At 46.1% G+C, this 12,818-nt stretch overlaps 1 protein-coding gene across 5 annotated transcripts in view; it reads right to left on the reverse strand.

Moving 5' to 3' along the window:
• Positions 1 to 8,890: 8,890 nt before the first annotated feature.
• Positions 8,891 to 12,818, reverse strand: part of Dll (homeotic protein distal-less) — a 140,206-nt gene continuing 136,278 nt past the window's right edge. For 4 of the 5 annotated variants that reach the window (XM_033477866.2, XM_033477850.2, XM_033477842.2 and 1 more), the window contains exons 4-5: positions 12,291 to 12,603; positions 8,891 to 10,748 (exon numbers count right to left, since the gene is read on the reverse strand). In XM_033477866.2, coding sequence (XP_033333757.2) covers positions 10,730 to 10,748; positions 12,291 to 12,603 — 332 coding nt within the window. In that variant the 3' untranslated portion in view covers positions 8,891 to 10,729. Of the gene's footprint in view, positions 10,749 to 12,286; positions 12,604 to 12,818 lie in introns of those variants that run through there. The other variant, XM_076521278.1, reaches the window with a different exon arrangement.

Raw genomic sequence — 12,818 nt, forward strand, 5'->3', positions numbered from 1 at the left:
AATCGAAATCTCTTGTGTCACTGTTTCTGGGACGTCGCAGAAATCCTCTAAATTAAATTAGCACCGTCTGGTCTTCGCAGTTTTGGCAATGAAATTAATTAGCCGAAAGAAAGCGTTTTGCGAAGAAAACAGCGAATGAAGCCTTTCAAATGAAGATTCACTTAAAAATCAAAAAGCAGAGAATTAAATTCTCTTGTGTCACTGTTTCTGGGACGTCGCAGAAATCCTCTAAATTAAATTAGCACCGTCTGGTCTTCGCAGTTTTGGCAATGAAATTAATTAGCCGAAAGAAAGCGTTTCGCGACCGAAACCTTGACAGCGTTGGCTTAAATAAAGATCGCTGTAAAAATAGTCGAGCGAACAATGAAATTGTGTTAAGCCAGTGTTTCTGGGGTGTCGTAGAAGGCCATGAAATTTGGTTTGCGGCCGTAGGACCGATGTGGGTTAAATGGTAATTGGTTGAAGTCGAGCAACCCCGTGGCCGGGCCGTGGCACGATCAGCGGCCCCGATAAACGGGAAACTACACGAAGTCCGCGCGTTCTTCTCCTCGCCTGCGGTTCGGGGCCCCGGTTAAAAGATGATCGTGGCTCGCGATACTTAAGTTTCTCGAGCACTTTAATAGTTTAATTTTCTGCTCGCCTCCTGTTTGTTCTCCGCGCGTAGATTCGGATCTCATCTTCGGGAACGCAATTAAAGAGGTGAGGTGGAACGAAAAAGAGCGAGAAAGAGGAAACGAAAGAGAGAAAACGAGAGAGAGAGAGAGAGAGAGAGAGAGAGAGAGAGAGAGAGAGAGGCAGTGGGAGGTTGCGGGAGGGCGAAGGCGCTGGCGAGGAAGAGGGGAGGCACGGTTAATAGAATAGGGGATGTTGAGGGAACTTGAATTAAACGAGGCTTTATACGAGCCACGGAGATTTGTCTGGAACACGATCTGACACGGATTTGATTAGACGGAAGCGTCGGTTAATGATCTACGATCGCGTATTCTTTACTGCGTCGCGTAGCGAGGTTCGATGACAGATAAAAACCTAGAAATTCATCGCCTTTTTCTTGTATCATTATTCGCAGGGGTTTCCATGTGCCGCGGCGCGGTTTTAATCGTGGCTCATTTGTTGTTGCACGATTGATACATCAATTACGCGCCGTTGTTTGCTTACAGCGAAACCGTTGATAATTTCGTTGAGACGCCGTGAAAGATCCAACGTCAGATACCGGCTGTTCAAGTTCTTTGCATAATGCGATAATGTGGCATACGTGTGACGCACCTGTGGACGCGCTAGACCTGATCCTGCTGCCTCATTCGGATGTACCCTGTGCACTAGTTGCAAGGGAATTCCCCGAAGGATACACGATGATTTTATTCTGACCGTTATGGAGGCTTTTAGCATGGAATGTGGGCTCGTTTGAAACAGAAGACTTCATATTTCAAAATTGTATTAGGTTCAGGAATTAATTTTGTACGTTTCCCAGATGTCAGCAAGGTCGAATGTTTTTAGCAATAGGCGAAGCACAAATGAATTTATATCAATGAGACCGAAATGTGTAAAAAGTGCAGACCAAGCTCTTTAAAATGGAACTAGAATCATTGCGATGGAATTATTTTCAATGAAGTTTCAGCCGTTTGAGGTCCGTCAAATTTTGTCTAACTTTTGCCTGGAATTTTCGGCCACCGACGTCTCTAATTTATGTTTGCCGACATACTGTTCGATATGAACGATCATAAAACGCCTAAGAAAAATCGTAGCTCAATGTTTTTGAGCTCGTTGGAAAGAAGAGACTCTACAATTTAACATTACATTATACACGTTCAAAGAAAAAATGTTGTATGCAACTCAGAGGCCCGCAAAGTTGAATTTTTGGCAAAAAGCGAACTTTATTGGAAAAAACTCATTTTGCGAATTGAACAGCGAATTCACATTAATGAAACCAAATTGTAAAAGAATTACAGTCTTTGCTTTTTAAAATGAGACTAGAATCATCGCGATACTGTCATTTTCAACAAAGTTACAATGCTTCGAATTTCGTTCGTTTAATTCTTGTCGAATTTTGAACAGCTCCGGCACGCTTATGATTCAAACAGCCATAAAACGGTACAAGAAAATCCCGCCCCCACGTTTCTATGCTCGTTGAAAAGAGGAGACTTCGCGTTACAAGATCGCGTTGGTTACACTCGGGAAGAAAATTGTTTAAACATTTGCAGCTAGCAATTGCGCATCGACAAAGACTATCGTACTATACTTACTATACTATCTATACTTCAGATATGCCATGGAAAACCCACGACGTACAGATCCTTGCCAATTAAAAATCCTTTTATGCTGAACGTGCACGCGCGCGTTGAATTATGGAGTCGGTCCCGCGGACGTGTCATTTCCTCCCGTCAGTTTAAGCGTGTTTTATACATCGGATCAGAACGATCGAGCAGCGACTATAAATCCTGAGAATAGTGGCGTTGCACTTCATTACCGGAGGATTAGAGATCTTGACCAGTTGGCTAACAGGCGTGCACGAGTTTCTGCGCGGTTGACGCAACGGAGTCCCCGCCGCATGCTCCGGGGAAAAGGAAAAGCAGCAAACATCCCACTCGACATAATCTTTTCTTCGGCGGGGAACGAATACCGGCGCCTTCCAGCCGAGATCCATTCGACCATTGTGTCCATTATAAGTTTTTGTCCCCCGTTGCAAGGAGGTTTCCCGTGCGTCTTGTGAGACTTCATGCCGCTGCATTGTCGTGCCACGGTGGTCTCCCTCCCTCCCTCCCCCCGCCACTCCTCCGGCTCGATCTCATGCCTAAGCTACCGGCGTTTGCTCCCCTTCCCCTTTTTTATTTCCCTTTCCTACCGCGCGCGTAGTATAAGTTTACGTTTGGAAACCGCGGCCGAGGCGCGCACGCTGTGTGCATTCATCGGTGCATCGGTGCACCTTTTTCTGCCTCCGCCGATGCGATGGTCCCGCACGGACGAGCAAGCGTAGTCGCGCGTAGCGAACGACGGAGCGCACGATCAACATGGCCGCTTTTGTCGGGTTCGAGTGGCCTTTGTCTCGCGAAAAATCAATATCCGGATAAACGAACGATTTAATCGAGCTGATAGATAATCGCCTTATTAACCACCGTCACGGTTATTACGGCTAAAGTGGCCCCTAATGCGGAGCCAATCGGCGCGTATGACAGCGATCGCTCGTCGAATTAGTCGGCCGACTAGCAGCACTCAGTTCCAAACTCGAATTGATGGCACAGTGAAAGGTTCCTTTCGATCACAGGGCAATTTTTTATCACTTCGAAGAACCAGACCGATTCTCCCGTCGTGTTTTTCAGAGATCGAGAACCAGTTTTCTGCTGATAAGACAATCGTTCCGTTTGATATTTAACGTCTTAAAAAACGAGTCTTGTACTTCAATCTTGTACCGAAATCATCATTTTTTCCCCTCGTATTTACACTCGAGTGGCGAGGCAATACTGAACATTGTTGTATCGCGTTCTTAAATAATTTGTACTTTATCAAATTTTTTTGATATTTTTAGAAACTGTTAAAATTTTAACGAACAGTCTGCGAATTAAAAAGAACTTGAATACAAATCTGTGAAGGCATTGGGAGAATTGCAGAATGTATTTCCAACGTGTGCAGTTTATTAAAAAGACTAAAAGAGGAAATACGTTCTTATCGAATTTAAGTTTCTCATAAACAGCGTAGACAATTTTCATTTTGCATAAAAATCCAGTCTATCGCAGAATACGTAGCCCGGGAAAAAAACTTCGAATTTGGAGGGGATTTTCTTAGTGCGAACCTTCGGAAAACCGCGAACAAATTTGTAAGTGTGCTCGAAACATGTATAAATAAACCCTGTAAAGTTGGCTGCGAAACGTGTTACAGTTTCTTGGCGAAACTGAAACACTCCCAAAGAAGTGCTATGAAAACGGCGTTCGCACCAGCATAGCCCCTTGAAGACAGATTCGCAGCGGAAAGTAATTTCGTGCTAAATGCCAGCTGGATCGCGTCGCCAAGTTTTTCCGGAGTTTCCCGGCGGGGCACGTCTTTTCCAAGACACCGGGTAGACGTCCAGGCAAGACGTGGGATAGTCGGTGGCTTCGCTTTAAGCGAGATAGGAGTACAGTTATCCATAAAAGTAGAGCATGCGTACGCCGGCTCTAGAACGGCAGGTGGTGTCCGCTGCCCGGTGAACAAAGAGAAAAGGAAAAAAGGAACTCGAACCTACCATCAGAACGCTGCGGAGTCCGTTCGATTCGACGCTCCTCTCAAATGATTGAATAATTGACCGGCTCGCTCGAAAACACGCCGATTCGTGGAACATGTCGACGACATGCGTTTACGCTGCACACTGGCCGGTCGAGGACCGGTATCATACTCAAAAGAGTTCATCCGCTTCTTTTCTCCCGGTGTCCTCCGGACACGACAAGTCGCGTTTCACAACGCTGACAGTTTCGCCGGCGAGCATTTTCTTCTATACAAAAACGTTCTACTCCATTTAGCTACAATGTTGCACGCATGTTCGCGGAGTTCACAGTCCAACAGTTTCAATCGTTCGCAAATGGAAATTTTCCTTTGTACAGCCCACCCGAGCCGGTTGCAAAATTCTGCACATGCTGCCCGAAGTCGAAAAGGAAAGTTATCTCGACACATTGATCACGGTGTACCGCGGAATCTTACAATTCCGCAAATTGCACCGTGCGATGGAAAATATAAGCCGTTTCGTTGATGCGTTGACCGTCGAATTACAATCCTCCAAACGTCTCGCAACTGTAAAGTAATTTAGCTGGTTAAATTGGACCCTCGAAATTCGATCGGACTGCTCTCTTCTTGAAATCTTCTGGTCGCTGCAAATTTTAACAATGTTTTGGCTGTTCGAATATTTTAATATAAAAGTTCTGAACTTGATTAAAAGATAGTCAATGCGTTGAATAAAGATTTTTTTATTCAAGATTGATGAATACAACTAATAATCCTCTTCGTGCCGATCGAAAGAGTCGCGTGTACAAGAGCGAAATATATGAAACCTGTTCGATACAGTTTGATAAAGTATCGGAAAGAATTTACAAAACTTTTGTAAAGTCTGATGATCAGAAAATTCAGAAAGGAAGAAGAAATAAGAAATGAAACTGTTGTCTATTAAAAGTATTAAGAAGACAAAATTTTCACAAGTAAAGAGTTAAGGAGAACTTGAAAGTCGAAAGATCGGTTAGGGTGGAATGAATCGATCGTGGTTTAAATTGAATTAATTAGTTATTATTCATATTTTATACAATAGTAATCATAATTAAGGTATCTTAGTCCATAATATCTATATTCGTACAAGGGTACTCGATAAAATTGATAAATTGGGGTCTGCCGTGTTGTTAACCTATATGTATATAGACGATTTCTGGCTTCTCTCTCGCTCTCTCTCTTTCTCTCTCGCTCTCTCTCTCTTGCTCTCGCTCGCGCGCGCGCTCTCGCCCTAACAGTTTTCTTTACACTCTTATCACAATATCGTATTTTACACAGATTTGTTTCATTTACGACTTACATGCTAGAATGGGGGGCTTGAGAGGGGGGATGTGGGAGGGGCCCCGGTGCAATATTTACACGGAATCGGGGATCGATCGCAGTGTCCACGGCGTCTGGATCGATCCCCGCGGCTTGCGCCGAGGCTAGTAACGCTAATAACTTTCTACGGACTCTGTCAATTTTTTTCAATTTTCTCTTATAATCTTCTGTGTCGTAATCCGTGTGTTTGTCGAAGTGTCTGCTGCTGCTGTGTGTGTATGTGTGTGTCATCTGCGCGCGTGTGTGTGCCTGTATGTACCGTGTACGTGTACCTGTCGACTCTATTTCCCGCGTGAAGTCCGCGCAACAGCGTGTCCCATGATCGCGACGAAAGCGCCGACGAAAACTCATGTTTCGCGTTTCGTCGAACGGCTTCCGTGTCCGCGAGAAATTCGCGGTTTGCTTGCGAGTGTCCACCATTTTCGCGAGTCGTTCCTCGATCGATCCGCCAGAGCCTGCACGAGGTAAAAGTGTCCGCGGAAAATGGTAACGGTGCTCTCGGCGCTGGTCCGCGCGAGCTGAAACCGCACGCGCGCCCGCAAACACGCTCTCCGCTTCTCTCTCTCTCTCTCTCGGCTTCCATTCGTTTCACGCCGTTCTCGCAATTTACTCGCTCTCCACGCGCAATTTAGGAACTGAGGGAGCTTCGTCTTAAATTACACACGCACACGCCTCTTTATTGCACCGAATCTAAACGCAAGAACCTTCTATCTCTCTTTCACTCACTCTCTTTCTCTCGCTCTCTTTCTCTCTCTGTTTCTTTCACACTCGCTCGTCCTATCTGTTTCGTGTCGCCGTTCTGTCCGCGTTTTTCCGCGAGGCATGTTCCGCGCCTCGTAGCTTTGCGGTCGAATCTAACGGCACTTATTAGTATACACGGAGGAATCATTGTCGTCGTCGTCCGGCTGAGACGCGTTCCCCGCAAGCTCGCAGCGCCGTGAATCCGCGAGACGACGCGGCGGGAATCGCTCAGGAATTTTGATTGACGCCGTGCGAACGACTTCGGTTTTCGCTGCAGCTGTTGCACGATTCGTCTCTCTCTCTCCCTCTCTCTCTCTCTCTCGCTCGCTCGCTCGCTCTCTTTCCTTTTGTCGAGCTTTCTCGCCGATTTAGACGCGCACCGGCTTTGTACTCTTGTTCGATGCCTCCGGAGTTCGACGATTGCGACCGAAACGTCGCAAGACCCTGTGCAGACTTTTCACGGAACTGTTTCGTCATCTAATTCTATGCGATCCGAACGAAATCTCAACAGACTCGATGTTAATCGTACTTATTTCGATCGGACTACGGAGCTTCGCGCTAAATACGGATCTAAGTGGAGCTACGAAAATCAGGAGATAGAAGGAAGTGAGCTTTCTTTCAGTAATTTCAATAAGCCGAGTGTCATTTCGTCGGATCTCTTCGCGTTTCTGCATTTCATCCGCTCATCATTGTTGTAGATGCACCGCAGTTTAATTACGATTTATTCGATACCGTTGCATTTTGTGCAGACTTCTGCCGAGACTGACGATTAGGCTGCAGATCCTTATGCATTATAAAAATTGTGTACATCGACTGGAAAAAATTGAAGCTAAATAGAACGTTCCTCCTTTCATCAATAATTCTACTTGGTTAAAAATAATTAACTTGCATTTCTAAATTCTTCTAACATCTTTACCATTTCAAATTGCAATTACCCAATTTTTCCATAAATGCATAAAATCTGCGATCTACCGATGATTCAGCTGCATGCGCTGTGAAATGAAACAAATCGTAGATCGAGCAGTTGACTCGGTTCGAACGTTTCCAGCACAATTTATTGCGCCAATTCAACACAAATTGTATAAAAGTCTGACAAAATGCAACAGATACATTCGAAATATCTGGCACGAAAAAAATCTTCTCCCTCAAATTTTTCTTCGTCTTGGAATCTTTATCCGTTTCAATGATAATCGCGTGCAGCAACTTTTACACACATTTTTTAGCAAGCGCTCGCATTTAGAAGCAGACCCGTGTCTCAGAACATCTCTTGAAGAAGGAAACTGATTTCCAGAGAGCGAAGGGGAATGCTCTTTTTCCGTTTTCAAGCATTTCATACGGGAAACAATGCATGCGACGAGCAGGCAACGAAAAAACGTGGCTAGCAAAAGAGGAAACGAGCTGTCGTTGCCTGTCTCCCGAGCTAGCCCCTTGAACGGGTTCAGATGATCGATACCGGGCAAAGAAACTGTCGAGGAGCGAAATTCCGAGCAGTTAGGAGAGTCAAGCGAGTTTTCAAGTCCCCCAGCCGAATGAATAGATTAGAATGAAAGAACTGCGACGGGTGCTGCTTGTCCTGTTCTTCAGTCCTTCGGCGACACTTCGCTCTCGAGCTATATAGACTGAGAGCCGCTCTACGAACCTAGTTCACCGAACTATAGGCACCGGCTCGATAGCGCGTTAAACGTTAATCTATCGTGCGAGCTGTCGATGGAAAATCAGGGAGAAGATGATGCAAAATGTATATCGAAATTACAGAAAAATACACTGCACAGGGTCTCGGAAGCGTGCATTCGAAACGAGAATTGGCGGAAGCTGAGCTTCGACGCGGAGACCGTCGTCAGTTCGACTCGATTATTCATGATTTCGGTAACATGATCTCGCCAATGGCCAAGGCCACGTGTGTAATTTTTAATGCAGCCGTTTTGTCACGGGACGACCGGTAAAGATGGTTCGATGCGCTTTCAAAGCGAAACGGCAACGGTCGCCGGTCTCGGTTAGCTAGTTTCGCGAATCCTCGTTTCTTGGTCGGACAGCCGCGTCTCCGGAGGCGAAAAAGGAGGCAAAATCAGGAGGAAGTAAAGGGACCGTGCGAGACCGCGTTCTCATGAGACGACCATTGTTGCACCGACACGCCAGAGGATTTGGGTCAGCGGTGGGGCTCGCCGGCCCTCCCAGTTTCCCGTGGTCGCAAACCACAACCGTCTTTTTTGCGGTTTCGTGGCTCCGTCTCTTTGAAAGCTAGCTATTGCCCGCGAGATGCAAGATGGCAAAGGTTGGCCAGCATGGCCGACGGAAAACAGTAAAAACAACTCCGAGCCGAGACGTTTCCCCGATACCCTCAGCTCCGAACGCGGCGGGTCTCCGGGACGGACAGGGAAAACGTGTCCTATGCGAAACTCGTTGCTTCTGTAATCCGAATTTATCGTCGGAGATGGGAGAATTCGCGGGCTTCCGTTCCATTTGATTTTGCTTCGTTGCACGCACGCGAAAATAATTATGTTCGCTCGTCGACAAATAGGACAAACATTGAATCTAGTTAGCTAAATTTTGAGTTCGAGGAATTGGGAAACGAGAGAACTTCGCGTCTCCACGATCTTCAGAGTAATCATGCGTTCTTTAACCCTCGGACGGCGGACCATTTTCACGACTATAAAAATGACTATGTTTATTCGATGATGTTTCTTCGGAGATACTTCTTTGATAACGAGTTTTACGTATCAATTATCCGAAACATATTTCCCCTGATATTTCTTGTACACCTATTAGTCTTTCCGCTGTTCCTTGTTTAACAACGATTTACTCAATTCGACTGTCGAAGATTAAATCAGTAGATAACGATCTCAACAGTCTGGGCGAAAATGGCTGTAGCCGCAATCCGAGTGTTAATCATCGTTTTTTGCGAGTAACAAAAGGGTGACACGTTAAGCCGTGGTAGAACAGTTGCACTAATTCCTCGGCAACACATTGAAATTAGCTCGGACAAACAGTGTTTTTCCAGCTCGAACTTCTGCGAGCCGCAATTTTTCTCCGCCGCTCTACCCCGCCGTATGAAAACGATTTGATCTTGTAACAATTTATGGTGGTCCCGAAGCGACGCGGCGGAGGTTTCCTCGAATTGCTCAATTTTTGAACGGGGTTAATATCGCTGATCGTCCCCGGGCCGGGAGAACTGGGAATTAGCCGGGCGTTCGGCTCTCTCATGAATTTAATGAGCACGCGGCCACTGTCGACACGCGTGGTCCGATTTTTTTTCCCGGCGGATTCGAGGAAACCGTGCGCGCGCGCGCGCGGTATTCTGCGCGCTCCTTTTCGGAGGAGGTCCCCGGCGGGTTGCTTCATCCGGAAAGGAGGGACCAGTGATTACACCGTGATTGCCGAGATCGTTTGACTCACGAAAATGTCATTAGGGTTTCATTACTTCCAACCGCCTTGAGGAACGACCGCTCGACGAGTTTATGCAACGCGTTCCCCGTCTGTCCCCCCTCGCCGTGCCCTCCGCCGCCGCCCCCCTCTGCATCCCTGTCCGTCCCCGTAGACCCCTTTTCCGTTACCCTTTCCGTTCTCCAGCGGTGCGGTGGTTCGATCCAGCACGAAGTGGGTCAGGTTGGCCAACTGTCGCAAAGGGATCGACCGATCTAACGTCACCGGCGATTGACATTTACCGTAAGGAGATCGACGCGCGGCGACGCGCCGCGAGGACGCGGAAAATCGCGGCTGCCCGGTCTCGAGATAGGTGCCGAACACATCCATTGTCCGAGCGAGGATAATTGTTTTGCGAGAGATCGGCCCCGGCGCGGCGTCTTGACATTTAGTAGACCGTCGAACGTGTAATCTCGAGCACACTGGAATCCCGCGGATAATCGATCGATCGATCCCTCGACTACCCGGCTTACCCTCGCGTGTTCGATCGCTCGACGATCGAGAGTCGAGAATCGAGAATCAAGAATCGAGAATCGAGACTCGACGAGAATCTCCCTGCTCGCGACGAACAGACCTGGTTTCTCCATTGGTTCTTAACGCTTCTGCCGCGCGGTTCTCGGCCGCGCGACTTCCGCGGACGTCCTCTAGCCTCGAGGGATCTTCACCGTGCGTTTCACAAACGTTCACAAGCTTGATCGGCGACGAGGTTCTCTCCCGCGGTCACTCAACGTAGCACGATTCTTTTTTCGTAGTCTCACTGAAAAGCGTCTGTGTGGCGAGTGTCCACTTCCGGGGCGCAGCCGGCTAAATTACTAGAAGTTCCCTAGCGGAAATCCGCGAATCGGTCGCGCACTAGTCAGGAAACGGAACCTCCCGCGCGGACGAAACGGAAACATTATTAACATCGGACGCGAATCCCATCGCGAATGCTGCTATATGTATTCACACTTTGGGGCTGCTGGGGCGCTGGCGCCGTCGCGGCGCTGACAAGCGGGTCCTCTTGAACACAGCTCGAAGGACGTCTTCGTTAAACCGCCGGCCATACCCTGCAACATCGCGAAATAAACCGACGGTTAGGTTTGGAGTTTTATAGGTTTATAAAGGATGAAGAAGGTGAATATCTGGGGTTGGAATGCTGTAACGATTGTTCTCTTGGTTTTCGAGGATGCATTAGCTGATTCTTTTAGTACCATCGAAGTGCAAAGGGACAGATTGACTGTGAACATGTGGAAATATATCTCTTTGTAAGAGCCTCTCCTTAGATCGTATCATTTTCTCGGATTCCTCGTGTATAATGCTAAAGCATCGGCTGTAGAAACTTTTTTCCTGTTCAACATAGTTGAATGAACGCTAACTTGAAAGTGAATCTTACAATATGTATGTCGCCAACATCTCTTGGCAGACCATGATGTCGACAGCATTGAAGTATCGAGAATATCATTGATCGCCCGAGGACGCCCTTAGAATTGAACGTTATAGTGAGAAGACATGGACTGGTAACGGAAGTGGAGTGTGAAGATCAAAGTGTTAAATAAACGAATGTTAAAGAAAAAGGTCGTTTACCATTTGAATCTACCAATTTGAATTATAAACTTGTTCGAACTAATAAGATCACAGTAATTCACAAGTGGATGTAACAGATAAAAACAATTTGATATTTGTCCGCATTTTCAAGCATTAACTTGCACGAATTAGTATGACCATAAGAAGTGCTGCATGAATGAATGCATTAGAAAAGAAACATATGATATATACCCTAAATTTGTAGTATGAACTTGCATCAGTCAGTAAACCCAGAGAAAATAATGCATAAACGAATGCAACAGAAAAAGACAATTTCACAGAAATTCTAAATTTTAACAAGCTTGGTACAACTAATAAGTTCAAAGACATTAATGCATAAATTAATGCGACAGAAAAGAACAATTTCACGTAAATTCAAAATTTTAACAGCAAAGGTGAAGCAATTAATAAAACCAAAGATACCAATGCAGAAATCCATGCAACGAAATAGAATAGAATTTCACACAAATTCTAAATTTTCACAAGCTTGAAGCAACTGATAAGATCAAAGACTCTAATGCTTAAATTAATGCAACAGAAAAGAACAATTTCACACATATCCTAAATTTTAACCACAAACTTGAAGCAACTAATAATACCAAATACACTAATACATAAATTAATGCAACAGAAAAGGACAATTTCACACAAATTCTAAATTTTAACAATCAACTTGAAGCAATTAGTAAGACCAAAGACACTAATGCATAAATTAATGCAACAGAAAAGAACAATTTCACACATACCCTAAATTTTAACCACAAACTCTCCCCAACTAGTAAGGCAAAAGACACTAACGCATAAATGAATGCAGCAAAAAAAGTACAAATACGAACATCTCCCAACTAGTAACACCAAAGAAAGCGATGCATTATTAAAAGCAACAGAGATTGGCGATTTTTTATTTACTCCTTTAGGTATGGCATTGCTGTAACTATTGTAGCTAGAGAATCGTGTCAACGTTGAAGGGTCGGATCGTCAACAGGACAGGTCGGGATTCGGTTGTATCAGGGGCGAATACTTACGTGAGTAGTCCAGGATTGGGGTCCGTCTGGTACCAGGAGTACTGTGGCATGTAACCCGGGTGGTGCGGGGGCGGTGGTGGCGGCGGTGGATGGTGTCCAGGCGTATGGGGATGGTGGTGGGTGTGTGGTGGCGCGTGCGGATGCGGATGGTGCTTCATCTCACCCGGCCACGAGGGCGCGGGTGGGCTCTCGTTGTGCTGGGGCGACATCTCGCTTCCGGGGCTCGAACTGCCGGGGGTGTGACCCCCTGCACCACCGCCCATGCCCCCGAGGTAGCCCGTCGTCGGACTTCCCGACACCGAACTTCCGCCTCCTGCAAGCAAACGTTACACAATTCTGGTTAATGCGACAGTTCATAGTGTCCATCGAAGTTTTAAAATCGTGGAATACCTATGATGTGGGTGGTAAGTATTTTATGATGATCGATTAGATACTTTACAGTGTTCTTAGAAGCCTCATCTCTCAATTAATAACAGTGCACTTCGATTCTTTGTGATTCATGATGGCTTTCATTGGAGTGAGAGTTAC

This window comes from Megalopta genalis, chromosome 4 (genome assembly GCF_051020955.1).
Source record: "Megalopta genalis isolate 19385.01 chromosome 4, iyMegGena1_principal, whole genome shotgun sequence".
NCBI lineage: Eukaryota > Metazoa > Arthropoda > Insecta > Hymenoptera > Halictidae > Megalopta > Megalopta genalis.